At 39.8% G+C, this 16,889-nt stretch overlaps 1 protein-coding gene across 1 annotated transcript; it reads right to left on the bottom strand.

Moving 5' to 3' along the window:
• Positions 1-1,347: 1,347 nt before the first annotated feature.
• On the bottom strand, positions 1,348-6,073 carry LOC133921337 (uncharacterized). Its single transcript, XM_062366161.1, has 5 exons — positions 5,708-6,073; positions 3,626-3,711; positions 3,245-3,550; positions 3,009-3,092; positions 1,348-2,167 (listed from the first exon to the last, which is right to left on the bottom strand). The coding sequence occupies exons 1-5, from the start codon at positions 5,984-5,986 to the stop codon at positions 1,750-1,752; spliced, it is 1,173 nt and encodes a 390-aa protein (XP_062222145.1). The 5' UTR covers positions 5,987-6,073; the 3' UTR covers positions 1,348-1,749.
• Positions 6,074-16,889: the final 10,816 nt, after the last annotated feature.

Raw genomic sequence — 16,889 nt, 5'->3', positions numbered from 1 at the left:
GGTGTGATGGGTCAGTTATGAATTAATCTAATCGCAACATATTTACACAATCTTGTATGTCACAATAACTAATTCATGAGTTCATGTATTTTTAAAAGACATAGGATCATATAAGAAGACTAACAAAATTAGTTTCATAATTTTTGGCTTAGCAAAGAGTAAACTATGCATTTAACTTGGTTTAACAAATACATTTTCTCACAGAAAATTTTGAACTTTTTTATGAGTATAAATATTTTTATCATGTTGATCATGTTACAAGTAAACCAACAAAATTTGTTTCTCTTGATTTGAAGCTCAAATGAATTAGTTATTGATTTTACAAGATTGAGATAATTTTTGAGTTTTTTGTTGAACTTCACTGAAAATCGAGAAAACCGCTCGATAAATCGAGAAAACCGAGCGGTTACCGACAAAACCGAGCGGTGATCGATAATGCGGAAGATTCAAGAAAACCGCTCGATAAATCGCAAAAACCGCTCGGTAACCGGTTTACCGAGCGGCTAAAATCACGATTTTCCCCCTAAATTTCAAATTTATTCAAATGAATTTTATCCGATTTTTTTAAAATTCGAGCAGTTACCGCTGTTACCGAGCTTCATCGGTAACGTAAACCCTGGTCATGACTTGGTAGCCTGGACAATCATATTCTCATTCCACTGGTCATTGGTTTGGTGATCATATTGCAACTGAATTCGCGCAACTGAATGACTGCAAAAGATGAACCAAAAGTTTCGCTGAGGATCGACAACAACGAAAGGCTAGTGATAATCGTATCAACATGAACTTGAACACCATATATCAGACTGATGGCATCATTTAAGATGATCATCAGTTTATCACACGTATATGCGATGTTCAGCAGCACTTGCCGCCTCCGTGGCTTCATGCCAAGTACATCGGCGCCCCCTAGATTGCTTGGGTGGACCAAAGATGCCAACCAGTGAATGGTTGGTCGGTAATGGGAGTGTGCTGATGTGCTTCCTTATCTACATGTGCAATCACAAATTCAGGTGCTGTTGTGGAATGCCGTGCACACGAGCTTTCTCCATTTTGGCAGCTGTGCACCCAGTAGTTTCTGATGAAGTTTCTGCTGTTGTGGAATGCCGTGCACAGAGGTTACATTTTAGTTTCTGGTGAACCTGGGATTTGTTCAACCTAAGAGCTCAAGCAATGCATTAAAATCACCAGTGTTAAGTAGAATAAGAATACTTTCTGCTGAGAAAGCTTACACCAGAAAGGCGACAAGCAGCAACAAAGCCATGTTCACCACAAAAACATGCAAATACAAAGTTGCAGATAAAGAAGGAAGTTTCTTATGCCTCCAGCTTTAGAAACGCGTTAACCTCTGTGCAAAATGAACATATTTTCAAATCAATCTGACAAATCGTTTAAACCACATGCTCCAGAACATCCAAAATCCAAACAAAAGATGGCATCATCACAGTGAATGTTGATGCACATGCCATCGCCTTGCTAAGATAAACAGCAGCCAAGGCATTGAAACTTCGGTCCTAGTGGAGTTTCACATGGAGTTAAATACGAGAACAGTAGACGTTAAACTTTTCATCACAACCCTCCAGCTACTTAAAAAGTTCTAACCCTTGCATTACTATGCGCAAGTATATTATTCTCATGGCAGACTTTTTCTGCAGTAGACTTTACTTGTTTTGGGTGTTTCTTCAAGGATCTCTAGTAGAGCACAAAAACTATACTTGTTTTGGGTGTTTCTTCAAGGATCTCAAGTTCTCAAATGAGGTTCTTGTAGACTCTGAAAGCAACAAACACCGAGGCAGCAGCTGCAACAACAGCAAGAGCGGCATAGGTGTCAGCCCTCTCCCAGGTCTCAAACCAGGTGGGCATCGGGCATATCTTGGTGTGCCCCTTCTTGCTGCCGACACCACTCTCTTTGTCATTCTCCTTCTCAAGGCCCTTCTGGTTCTGCTCAGCTGTAATGCTCTTATCCTGTTTTTCCTTTGGCATGTCACTTTGGCAGCAAGTAAAGCCACCATTGCCCTGGCAGCATCCACCAGCTGCTGCAGGGTTGCAAGAAGCACGATCTGTTCCAGTTTCTTCAAGGGATTCTTTGGCACTCGATCCACCATTTGTCATGTTCCTAAGCTCGAGAGATTTCTTCTGCTCCTCCTCAGATAAACCCATCTGACCCCTGCAAGATGCCATAGAACACATAAGAACCCCAGGTCAAAGAGAGGCATTCAGCTACCAATCAAACAAATATTGTAGGATCACATGAACATAGCAATTGAGGCAGAAAGCACTGATTTCATGGCCCCTATGGATTGTGGCACAAGTACAAAATGTACATCCAAGATTGTGTGTATTAGCGAGGAAACTAGTTCAAATCTGAACCAAGAAAAACATTTTGTGTTTGGCTAGTGCTTCTGTGAATTTTAGTTTCCATTGGGTTATCACACACTACAGGAGTTCATACATTCAGCAAGGTCATAGTTCAGGATATCTTAGGGCCTTGGAATTCACATGAATGAAATTGAGAAACAACACAAACAGAATTGCCAATGTTCTGTACTTCTGTTGCAACAAGAACAGTGAATGTGAACAGTTTGCCACAAAAGGGCCATTCTTAAGTTCTCAAACTGTTGGAACTAGACATGAAAGGACATTCAGATGTAACAAATTCAACCTGAAACTGAACTTGCTACAATAATCAACATTAAGCAATTGGGGAATTCGATTGAAGCGTTAATGAAACATCCTTCTTGATCAGCTATCCTTATGTGCTACCAAATGAGCAGATGAACTCATGCAAAGTGCATGTTCCAACATAATGCAGACAAATTCAACACTGAATTTCTGGATAAACTGACACCAACATGGGAGCAATATAATAATCTGGGAGCCATCATGATGCCAAACAGCATAGGATACAAATGATAGGTAAAACTATTACAATTTTCAGCCATTCTCAAGTTCTCAACCCATGGACATGGAGTCAGGAAAGGACTGCAACTAGGGTTCAATGAGCATACCTCCATAGATGGTCCACAATTTCTCCTTGTCCAATATGTTTATGCAGCAAGACAGGCACATCATCAGGAACAACATAACCATACCTAGAATTGCAATTGTGGTAAGCAAGAACTGGTTAAAAGAAAGTAAGGACGTGTGTGTGCAAAAACTAAAATTAAAATGGAGAGTTACAGGATGGTATTGAGTCTATAACACCAAATAAGGATTTAATTTTACTTTAGTCCTCAGTTCTTACCAATGACCAGTCACTTCACCCTTGGCATCAGAACTGAAAATGATGACATTTCCTGCATACTTATGACCTCCCACGTGTGAGCATGCACTAACAGCCACCTGGCCATCAAGGCCTAGTCCATTTATCTCTTCCTTGAACCTTTTAATCAAAGCAGGTCCACAAACACCACACCTTTTGTCCCTGCTTCCATGAGAGCAAACAAAAACATAGGAACCTTTCATAGCTTCAGGAGATCCAGGAAGCCACTCAGTATCTTTGACAAGTACTTCTTCAACAAAGTTGTCGACATCAAAATGGGTCAGCCCTCTGTAAATTGAAAAGGTAAGCAGCTGACTTAAAAGGCTAAAGACTGCATATTTTTGTAGCAGGCTTGCAGCTTACTTGTATCTGATCATATCTGGAAAGATCAACACATCTCCATTTGATGACTCAGTGCCATCTTCTCCTTTACAAATGGTCAATTTGGTCTGTGGCATAGTAGAATATGCCACTTATTAGCAATAAAAATATCAATCAGCAAGAACCTACCAAACATAGAACTTTCTTCGAAAGTAAAAGTGTAAACTGATAAAAATGAACAAAAGCAAGCCAAGCAGTAAGTAATGAAATATTCATAATACTGAACACGGATATTTCACGCAAAGTTGAAAAACAGTCCAACAATACCATGTTCCCAGAGGACAATAGACTGGATAGTAATCATAAGCAATGCCCACTGAAAGAGACTATATGAGAAAAGGAAAAATCCTTTAGGATGCAACAATAGCCAAAATTAATTTGGACATATATCTTTTTATGGGATGATGCAAACTTCTACTGTTTCATCTTGTCTATTAACAAATCTAATTCATAAGTTTCAACATTGCAACAGATCTGATCCTACTGGCTACCGTCCATTACAGAGTAGTAAGCAAAACACCTTTACAGTGACAACAGATTCAGATTAACACACAAACCATACTATTTTGTCTTTCTTCTTAACATCAACTTCATACATCACCTGACCAATACTCGATAAAATTATTGAGATAGACTGCTCATGTTTCGCATTACAAAGACAACCATATAAGGAGTAGATCCTTCAAAAGAGGAGAGACATTGATGCATACACACCATGAAATTTCGAAGGCACGTTAGAAATTCTACCAAACACACAGAAAGTAGACAGCATAGCAAAAGGATGCAATATATCAGAACATGAAAACACAATTCAGTCAGGAACAAGTTGAACATGGCTTCCAACAGAATATACTATCCTACTCAAAATTCAAATCACAGATAAAAATACACAAGAATATGGGATAGATGAAAATTTGGAACATAAACAATAGCCACAAAAAAACGAGCGTGTTAATTTAAACCAAACATAGTAAGCTATCACTTAGTCAGAATGTACGCATTCATCATCACAGATAGAGTAGCATATTGCATATCAATATTTTCCTCGAATCACATGTAAATGGTGAGTACTTGAGCAAAAACTAACAAAACACTAAAATATACAGTGATATTGAAAGCCAAAACAGGGGATAACGAAAAACGTGAGGCAAAGATGTATCAAACAATCATAAACCAAATTGACACCAATTCATGATATGTATCCAGAAGGGCCATAACATCAGAAAATAACCATATAGAACCCTAACCAAAAGCAGAGTAACCATATAAATATCATGAATAAATACCTCTTAAATTTTAGCATTGGAATGAATCCATGCAAGCAGAATCCAAATTATAAAGGAAAGAGGATCCAGACACAGCTGCATTGAGACAAATAATTCATGGGAAATTACCCACAATTCAGTTAACAAAAACCAGAACATAGACATTCAAAACATAAACACCAAACCACAACTAAAGATAGACTCGCAGAGCCCAATAGTACACAGTGAATCCTGAGTCAAGTCCAGATCCCTAAGCCAGGATTCAAATATCGAACAGAAACTACTAAAACATCTAATAAGAGCCAATTCTTCAGAAGCTAGTAAATGAGGAGAAACAAACTAAGGCCTCCTACACAGACAACAACGTGCGGATAGAACTAGCTTAAAGCATCAAAATATCAGCGAACCACAAGCAGATAGATCCGGCAAGCTTACAATGGCTTATTCACAAACAATAATCCTAATCACACGCATACGGCAACTGCATCATTCGCCCAAGCACTCATCTAATCGACCCACTAGTGAGCAACGGTCAAATCCCACAGAAAAACTAGCCTCGCCATGTGCAGACAAAAAAAAAACTAAATCACGTGATAGCTCAAGCTAGTTGAATAGTGTCCGTAAGGGAAATCCTAAGCTCGGAAATCGAAATCACCAGCTTCTAGTTCCCACTTCCCCTTAATCAAACTACTAAAAATCCAACCAAAAGCGTACCAAACACCACATCGCAGTACCGAATCAGCTAATTTCCAATCCGAACAAGAGGAGGTGAGGGTCAGGAGAAGAGACGGATGCTCACGGTCTTCTTCAGGTTGGACTTGCGGGCCTTGATGGCGGCAGCGAGGAGGCGGGGGAGGCGGTCGGACTCGGCGGCCTCGACGTGGGACGGCCACAACTCGGGGCCCTTGTAGCAGAGGAACACGTGGCGCTCGTGGAACCCCACCGTCCCGGCCAGCTTCTCCTTCCCGAGCTCCGGGCGCTGGAACCCAAACTCCGTGTCCAGATCCGCCGCCGCAGTGGCTGAGGGGATCGTCGTGTCTGGTGCGAGGGGAGCGTCGCCGGCGGTGGGGGAGGCCATGAGGCGGAGTGGTAGTAGATGACGGCGGGTTGGTGCGCGCTGGGAGGAGGAGCAGAGTGGTGGAAATGAAAATTGCTTGAGGAGTTTGCGGAAAATGGCCAGCATATGGAAAACAAATTCTATGGCATATACGAAAAACTCTCTTCTCTCCGAGAATATATATTTATTTTCTCTCTTTTTAATCTAGATATTAAATCATATGATACATGACGTGAATAAAGTCTTACGAGAGTCTTTCTAAACAGAATCCTATAAAATTTACTTCCACCTTAAAGTTTTATAACAGTAATAGCACTAGCTGTTCTTGCGAAAGGCAAAACCATAGGACCAAAGCTAGGAACGGGTTCACTTGTCGGTGAGGTTTTCGATTTGTCAACCAATTTATTAATAGCCAAGGCTCATAAAAGAGGGTGACATCAACTAGAATACCATTTTTTCCCGTTGAGTCTAATTCCAACCATCCAAGGAACTAGATTCATGCGCGAGAAAGTTTATGAGATGTGTGAAAAGCACATTTGGTTAGCCATCTAGGGAATGAGATTCATGCCACGGAAAAATTCAGAAGATGGGAAAACGCATTTGGTTAGGGCATGGATTAGGAAATCCTAGCCTAAACCCTAGCGATCCCCATGGGAGAGAAAAATCATCGGTCCAGATCGGAAAAGAAAGACGTGTGTCGCCCTTTCGTGAGTCTCTCGTGCGATGCTTGACCCCTTCTCGCGTCACCCTCACACGCCACTCGGCTCCCTAACACCGGCGACGGCGACGATAGCTATTCTCCACGAAGGTACTTCCTCCTCCTCCTCCTCGTCCTAGTGCTTTGCATTCCCATGGATCTGGCTCCGGAGTGCGCCCCCTAGCTATGCGTCACACAATGCTCACCTTCCCAATCCGGTGGCACCTTGCTCGACTCCGGCGGATTCTGCTCATCCTCTCCAATCCATATATGGCGCTTGGTTGACTCCAGCAGCTTCTGCTCGTCCTCTTGCGCTTCTCACCTCTCGCCGAGCCGATGGCTCATTGCTCGACATCGGTTGTTGCTACTAGACCATTCATGCCCCTCGTGGATCCGTCAGCTCCCCTTCCACACCGAAGGCTAGTACTACTCCTCTTCTTCTCATCCTTCTCCTCATCCTCCCTTGCTAAGTGTCATTGGGTCGTGAGATTAAGTAGTGCACTGATGTGCCGTATTTGATGCATTGCTGCTCATAGAGCTCAAATGGTGAAGAGGGAGAGCGGTTTATTTTTCTTAGTATTTTTCCATTCCTTTTTTTCAGATGTTATTCGTGGTGGCTATACCTTCAATCATGATGGGTGCTTGTTAAGCCCTATACTTGTTTCTTGCAAATGAAATTAGAGATATCTCATAGTCTTACTGTTTGAATTGCTTTTTGATATTGAAGATGTATCGAAACCTATTCACATATATGCTAGAACATATTTACAACGTTTGCGGCTTTAGAAATTGGTGATGATATATAGATACTTTGTTGTTATTGTATTCGTGATTGTTTGCTAGTTATTATCCTAAGGAACAGTAGTTTCCTTATAATTCCATTATTCCAATTCTATGTCATTGGATCATCGAATTGCTTATTTGCTCCTCATATGATCCCTAGACTGGGGTTGCCGATTCTAGCAATGTTGTGTGAGTATATGTGGCCAAAAAAGATGCAGTTCACCTGCAAGAACTTCTTGCTTCTGCTGATGAAGCTAGTACTGATGTTTATCATGGCTAATCAAGAAGTGTTATACCATTTAAACAAACTTTCCAGTTCTATATTTGCCGATGAAGGAAAACAAAACAAAAATATGTTTACTGAACCTTAGTTTTTCTTTGTACACTTGTGGTCCTTACACTTCTCTAGCTATCTGCCTTTCATTGGTAGTTTCTTTTCTACAAGGAGAATTTAAGAACTAATTTTGCTAAATGATAGTGATGTTTATTTGCTTAAGGCAGTACAAAGGTGCAAAGTAGGAGAAAAACAAGCTACTCTTGTCAAATGATGCCAAATCCTCTTAAAATTCTTCTAAATCGAACACCTAACGTTCTACAGGATAATCTTTTGATGATGCCTTATATCAAAAATAGGACTTTTATGTGTCGAGCTTTGCTTGCTTTCTAGTAAAATTATTGGCTTGTTCCAATCCTATGATAATAGGACTTGGCAATATTAGTCTGCGTTACTCATGGTATATGCACTATATGTGTGACATTTATACACCTGTGCTATTCTAAACCTCAATATTGACATATATTCATCATGTTTTCTGGTGTTACGGAGGCAACATGTGCATTTTGTGTAACTGTAATGCATAATTTAAACTAACATTGCATTACATAGCTTTCTAGTGTATTCAAATGCTCTGCAGAATGTTCAAAGGTAGAGAAAAACATACATAGCTACCTCATGGAACCAATCCAAGGACATCCTAAATGAAGCAAACAAATCAAGGGGTTAATCCCCAAAGGTGGAAGGGGATTGGGTGGTGGGAGAGACTCAACCCAATTCCCCCTTGGATGATTTCTCCCTTGGATGATGATCCACAGTTGCCAAATGAAGCCTGGCAAAGGTGAATATGGAGCCCAAAAACGTTGTTTTTGTGATTAACTGATTAGATTATTACAAGTAGAACTGGATCAATATGGGCATCAATACCACTCCCGTACAGGACATATATTAGTATGCTAAGTATATATGATCCAAAATCGAAGCATATGAATGTTGTTGGTAAGATTTTTACACCACGCCCAATGCATGGTGTCTTCAGCTATTTCTTATATAAGAGAAAATACAAGAAATACATGATAAGAAACAACTTCCTTAATGCATAAGGTATATAGCTTATATCTAGTGTCTTCTTGCTTGTTAATTTCTCAGGCACCCCTCTTCCAAAATACAAATGGGATCACTAATGCCAGAACGGTCCAATTAGCCTTTGGGTAACAGTTGTTGGGTCTATGCTTCGGTTTGCCATCTTGGACCCGGCTAAGCCCACTTGTCATCTCCCGGCCTTGGTCTTCCTTCATTCCCCCTTGCTATCTTGTAGCTAGAGCTGCAGCAGTGGTGAAGGGGTGAAGGATCAAGATGCTCAAGAGGAAAGTGAATTGGGTAAAAAAACTTTTTCTAATCTCAAAACTAATAGAAGAAAAAGGAACAACATTAACATAGATTTACATTAGTTTATAGGTGAACCACAAACAAACTCAACCAAGCTATATTCCTATTTTAGCATAGTTACCTTACTAAAGGAAATTTCAAGAATGTAATTGTGGTAAATTGCTCAGAGTAAAGAGACATAGCAAGACTAGAATTTTTTTTAGGTATCGAGGAGTTGGTGCTCCTCTAGTCCTCGTTGAAACACCCGTGCAAATGTATAGCTCCCTCTTGATCATGCGCAAGGGATCAAGTGCTCTCTAGTGATAGTCCTTCTCCACTCTAGATCAGTAGACTCCAAACCGGCAACATTCATCTTAGGGCTTCAAAAATCACTCCACCATGAAGCTCACCAAGACCAAATATCCCCAAGTCATCTAAGTGACACCAATCACAAGGAGTAATAAGCTAAGAACTTCAATTGACCTAATGTAAGCTAAATAGATGATTGGGTATACAGTAACTACTCTCCTAGCACTAATGGTATCCTTAATCTTGTAATTAAAGAACCTAAAAATCACTCAAGTACTTATTCATCATCTTGACTCTTCAAGGATGTAAATGATCACCAACCAGCCAAGAGAGCCTTTAAGAAGCAGTGGGGGATGTATTTATAGTCACCAACAAAAAACTAGTTGTTATCCCCACATCAGTAGAAAACTGGGGTCATCATATCATACTAACCCCGCCTTATCATACAACAACCCTAAAAAATCAGGGACTTGTCCAATTCATTCCAAACTTGGTCCCGTCATAGATCTTTGTTTTTCTAGACTTCAACTGAGCTACCTAGCGCTAGACTTGCTTTGTATGCATCACAATTATTTTTTTAGCTCAAACTAGGTCAAGCTACTATCATCAACCCCTGAAGCATCTAGATCTCTAATTCGTGTTTTGGTAATTAATAATAATATAAATTTTGTGGATTAACATGTTTGTTTGAGTTATAAAAAAGTTAGTCACAAAGATGTTGCAAAGTTAGAAGAAACATGTGTGGAAGATATGCAAATGAATAGCTCAAGGCAAAGGTATAAAATGTAGTACATTTATTTTGCCGGTCAAAGGTGATTAGAGAAGAAAATTGATTGGATTGATATGATAAGTATCGTACTATTAAGAGGGGTTTGATGTGCGTCTATTTGAGATATCAAAAGTGTCACAATTTCTCAAACTTGCATTTCATATAGGATGAGATATTTAGTTTGAGAATAACCAAAGAAAACTGCTTTTGGGAGTTCTGTGTTGTGGTGGTTTGACCGCTATATAAACAAGGGTGTTTAGTTTAAATTTCAATAGTGGTGGTCTGACCACTGGTATGGCCGGTCTAACCGTTGTATAAACAAGGTCGAGGTTTCCCAATTCTTAAGTCTCGTTCTGATTGGGTGGCATCCCGATCTGACCGCGAAGGAACAGAGGGGTTCGGACCCTCTACTCTGGCTGGCGGTCTGATCGCCTGAGAACAAAGAGTTTTGGTGCTCTGTTCCAGGCTTGCGATCTGAACGTGACTTGGGGCGGTCTGACTGCCAGACTAATGACAGAGTTATCATTACACTTTTATAGCCATTGTACTACCAGCGATCTGATCGTCAGATGAACTGCAATCTGACCGCCAGAAGCGCAGAGCTGTTAAATCATAGGTAACAGCCACATTTCATATAATAGGTTATAAATAGACGCTTGGCTAGTTCAAGAGGCCTCTCTAGCATTTCACTACGATACATTTGAGCATTTTTCCTCCTTCTCTCCCTCTTGACTTAGTGGTTGCATATTTGAGAGTGTGAGCATCTAGTGTGTAACTTTTAAGAATTTGAACATTGAGGCACTAGCGATCTTTCAAGCAAACGTCACTGACTTGTTACTCTTGGAGGTTACCGCCTCCTAGACGGCTTGGATGTGGATGCGTCGTTGAGCCCTTCAAAGAAGCTTGTGAAGGAGCCACGTTGGTGATTGTGAAAGGCTTTGTGCATACCTTAACGGAGCGGCAAATTGCTACTCTAGTGAAATCGAGACATTGAGCAGTTCATTATTCTATTCCGGTTTAAGATCAAGTTGCTCGGTGTGAGCTCTTTCTCGGTGTGAGAATTGAATACTTGATAGAGAAGCAGTTAAAAGCTTGAACTCCCCTCGACGTGGATTATGAGTGATCAATAAATCACCGATACAATGGGATAAAGTTCGAGTATCTTCTCTTGGGCTATTTACTTTAATACAATTTATCTTTCTAGAATATAAATTGTTGCATGTCACCCTAGGATTACAAACTTTGACATAGCTCTTAGTTGTTTTATATTGCTTTAGTGATCCTTAGTTTGTTTTCGTAAGTTTTCTTGATTATTTAACAATTAGTTTTAAAACTGTCTATTCGCCTTCCTCTAGTCGATATCCTTGATCCTACAAGTAGTATCAGAGCCTATGACTCATTTTTATAGCAGATCTAACCATCCTAGAGTAGGATTATGGCTAGTGACGCTTATATCAATGTGGGAAAGGTACCGTTCTTTGAGGGGTCAAACTATGTCTATTAGAAGACTGGAATGACCATCTATATTAAGGCTATGTGCGGTAAGCTATGTGATATAGTGGATAAAGATTTTTACAATTCTTGATCCTACTAATCTTACTGATGAGGATAGAAATAATACTCTCATGAATGCTCAAGCTATAAATATTCTCTATGGTGCTTTAGATCTTAATGAGTTTAATCGCATTTACAAACTTGAGACTGCTCATGAAATTTAGGAAAGGCTAAAAGAAATTCATGAAAGGACAACAATGGTTAAAGATGCAACACTTTTTGTTTACAAAGGGAAATTTGAGAAAATTGCTATGTAGCCAAACGAAAGCATTGCCGAAATATTCAATCGTTTAAACAACATAATAAACGAGCTTAAGGGGAATGGTATGGATGCATTCGATATTGATTTCTCTAATAAATTTTTTAGAGCTTTGCTTAACAAATATGACACTACTGTGACTTTACTTGTGAGAACTAACTTGAAGGATATAACTCCAATACAAATTTTAAGCAAAATTCTCACATATGATATTTTCAAGAAGTCACAAGAGCAACTTCATGATGATGCTACCGATATCAAGAAGAAAAGTTTTGAAATAAGCATATGTAATCTTAGATGAGACAAATAAGCTAGAAGCAAAAAAACAAAATACATGAACATAAGTCTAGCTATCATTTACCTCTTTTACCTTTGGATGGGGATTTGGGTATACGATAATCATAATTTTCATCAAAGCACCCAAACTTGTATACTTAACTTCTTTGCTTAAACCTTCAATTCATCTTGTGAGCCGAGTCTCGAAATCCCCATAGCCACTTCAGGCTTCAAGTCTTCTTTGTAACCTAAACCAATTGGAACTCTTTCATGTTGGTGATGACTTCCTTGGACATCTAAATGGGTTGGTTCCACCTCTAATCCTTTCTCTCAACCATGTGCGTAACCACCATACCATTGTCCTTCTTCTTGAGCTTGTAGTGGTTGATCTTGGTCTTGATCTTGTAGTTAGGCTTAGTGTAGAGGTTGGATGTATTGTTAGAGAGGTTGATCATCTTCTTCTTCTCCTTTGTCTCCTTCTTCACTTGTTTGCGTTAGAAGAACTTGTGGCCTTCTTGATGACATTTGAAGCATGTCACGGTTGACCTCTCCGCAAGCTTCTTTACCATGAAAGTACGGTTATCTTGAGGAGGTTAGACATGTCATTTGCCCTTTAAACTCGTCAAGTTTTCTTGAGCTTCTCCATTTCTTACTTAAATTCATCATTCTCTTATGCAATGAGGTTGTTAGATGATTTTACAACAATATTCTCAACATAAATCTCATTACAAAAATGTGAGCTAGATAAATCAATTAAGTCATCACAAGAAGTAAAAACATCTAACTTAGGATTGGAATTAAATAGAGAGGTAGATTACTTTAAGGGGATCTTAGTTTGAGATTCAATGCACTCAAATTTAGCCTTAAGCTCATCATGCTCCTTGTTTAGCAAATTGAATTTATTCAATAATTATTCATAATTAGAAACAAAGGTAGCATGAATGTCATTAAGTGCATTGAATTTCTTAAGCTTTTTTTTATTGTTTCTTAAGGACTCTTTATTGCTCATTGATCAAATGAAGGAGTTTATTGTAGAAAAGAGAATTCTCATCGAATCCATCATTACTTACATTGCTATTCATACCTTTGGCCATTAGGCACTTGTGAGATGACTTGCGCGATGACGATTTGTGTGATAACGATCTTGAGAAAGAGCTTTTCTTAGAGGGGAGGATGGTGTATCTTTTATCACTTGAGCTTAACTCTTCATCGTTGCTCACCCATCTTCCTATGCTTGCGAATGCATTAGCTCTTTCCCTTGTCTCCTTCTTGTTCTTAGTCTTCTTCTCCTTCTTGATATGATCAATTATGTTGACCAAATCTTGAATAGAGATAGGATGATCAACGTTGGTATTGATTATCTTCATGTTCTTCTCTAACTTCTCTAACATATGATCAATTATGTTGACCAAATCTTGAATAGAGTTTGATCATCTTAGGATCAATTTCTTTATCACTTGGTGTGCTTTGATCATCCTCTTCATAGCTATCTTCATCTTGAGCTTGACTCTTGCTCTTATCTCCTCATCCTAGCCTTCATATGTTGGCTTTGAACTTGCTTGCTTATGAGAGTAAGGTTCTTTGTGTCGGATAAGAAAAAAGCTTCCACCCCCATGTTCATTGTCATCGCATGGGCGGTGATCTTACCGAGCACTTGACTTAGAGTTATCTTCTTGATGTCATTGTTGTCGTAGATAATGAAGACTATCAACTTGTACTTTAGAAAAAGAGTTCGAAGTATTCTTCTTACCACTCGATCATCTTCAGTTGGCATCAAACCTAACCTATTGATCTCATTAACAAGAATGTTCAAACGAGAATACATATCACGTGCATTGGTGAGAGAATAAACATGATTAAATATATCAATACATATAGATGATAAAAGAATACTCTTGGCCAATGCATCTAATTGTCTCTCCTTGTTAGTGATGCGAGGTTTCATCCCTTCCTCGGTGACTCTACAAACATCCAACCATCGGGATTGCAAATAACAAGATATTATAATTTTTTAATATGAGAAATTTGTGTCATCGAAAAGTAAAGAATTATGGGAATCCATCCCAACCTCAAACATCACAACTCATTAGGCGGTGAAGTCTAACCAGTCACAATGAGACTAAGATTCAAATGCCACTTGAATTGACAAAACCTTGTGAAAGGTGTGAAACTCTAACACAAATTGTAGAGCTAGATGTGAGCCCTAGCTCTGATACCAATTGAAGGGATCGGTGACATTCTAAGATGGGAGGGTGAATTATGACATTTAGAATCTATTCGGCTTCAAAAACTATAAAAATATTTTCACGACGAGAATCTAGCCCTAAAAGGAAATCTTTGGGGATGGTCTAAGTTCAGGTACACCCAAATCGCTAGGTTAAAACTCTCGCTCTGTTCTCTTCTTATCCGCCTACACTTTCATACGTTGGTGAGATCTTTCTAGATGCTATCGAAGAAGACAGTTTTCAGTTGTCTTTCCTCCATCCAGGTGGCCGAATCCGGCACAACAGATGCCTTGGTGTCCATGATCCAAAGTGTCTGGGCGGGTTCCCATACAACACTTCAAAATGAGAGCATCCAAGTCCATGAGGCGTTGTGTTGTAGCAAAACTCATCCAATGATAACCACGACACCCATTTGCCCCGGGCATGCCTGCACAAAATTTACAACTCAAATACCCTTCCAAGCACTGGTTGACTCTCCCCATTTGTCCGTCGAACTGTGAATGATACGTGGAGCTCATGTACAACTTGATAGTGAAAATCTTGTCATGATTTGAGACGATGGACTGAAGCAATCCGTGCAACTTGAAGATATTGTCCATGTAAGCCTTGGCTACTTGCCATGCCGTGAATGAGGTGTGAGAGGGAACGAAGTGGGCACAACCAAAATGCAGTTGTGATTGAAGGAGCGGGAGAGATCTTCAATAAAGTCTACAGACACTATATGCCATGCTTGATCTGGCGCAGGAAGAGGCTGAAGTAACCCAGGATAGCGTATATGTTCGGACTCGATTATCCACAGTGGAGAAGACAAAGCATTTTACTGTAACATCTGATCTGATCCGTTGATTTTGATCTGACGGTTGAAAAGTATCCTAATGTATTTTACTGTAACCCCCTGCAGGATCCGGATCGTATATGTTCAATTTTTAGCCCGCTGACACACAGTGCATGCTGCCATAAATTTTTGCATGTCCACTGGAGCCCTGGCCAAGCAAACAGACGCCTGATTCTGAGATATGTAACTTGTCCACCCACTGCACTCGAGTGAAAGGATTGGAGGATAGATTGTTGCCCTCACAAATCCTTCCATTGAAGCGGAGAATGCCGTCCTGGACTTGGAACTTGGAGTCTACCGGCTTGCTTGTAGCGATCTTGGCCAAGACTTCCGTTGCAGCTAGGTCATTAGCGTACCCTGCTGCAATCTCCTCCAACTAGCTCAGAACAAACACAGATACAACTGCAATTGTACTGGTAGTGCTCTCAACACTGCGGGACAGCGCATTCGCTGCCCTATTTTCCAATCCATTCTTATAGACCAGCTTGAATTGCAAGCCCAGCAGCTTTGTGAATGCCTTTTGTTACCACGGTGCGACTAGCTCCTGGTCTGGTAGATGTATCAAGCTTTTTTGTCAGTTCGGATTATGAATTCCCCGAACTGTAGGTATGATCTCCAATTTTTTAAATGTGTTTTAAAAACATGAGTGCTAACTAGATAATGCGTTGCGATCCGATTACTTATGATCTTTGTAATTATAGTTTACTGTACTAATTATAAATAAAACATTTTAGTCAAAGTTACATATAAATGCATATAAAAGAATTAACGTATAATCGTATGCTAAATCCCAGTAAGAATAGCACTTCATGGTACTGTTACATCGAACAAGCGCAACGCCGCATAACACTTTCACATATCATTGAATCGTACATTGCAAAACCCAACTGGACGTGAGTATTGATCACAGTGCTTGGAGTAGCCTTCAAGCCTCATGCTTTGACGGGCGCGAAAAGTAATTAAGAATCAGACGCGAAAAGTAATTAAGAATGGGGTAACAGCTGAAACAGTTAATTTAGGGCTGAAGTCTCAAAGGTTATGGAGCATCTGTTAGCAGCTCACGTACTCATAATTCTGATTTAGCGCGCTCTTGTATTGTTTATGGCTGCATGATCCGCACGAGATGCTAGGAGTGCAAATCGGTGAACCTAAGTATACTCACTGACCAAATTTAGTTTAATTAATTATACTAGTTTTTTAAAAAAATTACTCAATGTGAAAAAATAATGTTATTGATTGAACTAAAAAGTATCAATATGTACTTTAGGGTCACCAATTTGCACCCCTAGGAGATGGTCACATTTTTCCCTTTGACAAAGGTGGATTATGGAAGCCTGAAGGGTTGTTTCGTGATTATTAGCCGAACCGGGCACATCTGTCAGGATTCAGTGTGATTTTTTTAAGAAGGCGGTCTCTGCGTGATTAGTCTTTTGTTTATCCAAGGGTGCTGAGAATCTCGGCCTATAGCCAACACCACCAGTCGAAAAAACTGAAAAGACCCAATGATCAGCCCAGCAGAGCCCACTAAGCAAAAATTCTACGAAGCCCAGCATGTAGGAGGCAGGAATAAATGCC

The sequence above is a fragment of the Phragmites australis genome, chromosome 6 (genome assembly GCF_958298935.1).
Source record: "Phragmites australis chromosome 6, lpPhrAust1.1, whole genome shotgun sequence".
Lineage (NCBI taxonomy): Eukaryota > Viridiplantae > Streptophyta > Magnoliopsida > Poales > Poaceae > Phragmites > Phragmites australis.
Note: the sequence above shows the minus strand (reverse complement) of the source record. Positions and strands in the feature narration are given on the sequence as shown.

Bases quoted from the DNA above. Each gene is read 5' to 3' on its own strand.
- LOC133921337 (XM_062366161.1), bottom strand. From the start codon at position 5,986: ATGGCCTCCCCCACCGCCGGCGACGCTCCCCTCGCACCAGACACGACG. The intron at 3,712-5,707 runs GTGAGCATCCGT...ACTATGCCACAG, and splicing joins AGTCCAACCTGAAGAAGACC to ACCAAATTGACCATTTGTAA. The intron at 3,551-3,625 runs GTAAGCTGCAAG...TTCAATTTACAG, and splicing joins CCAGATATGATCAGATACAA to AGGGCTGACCCATTTTGATG.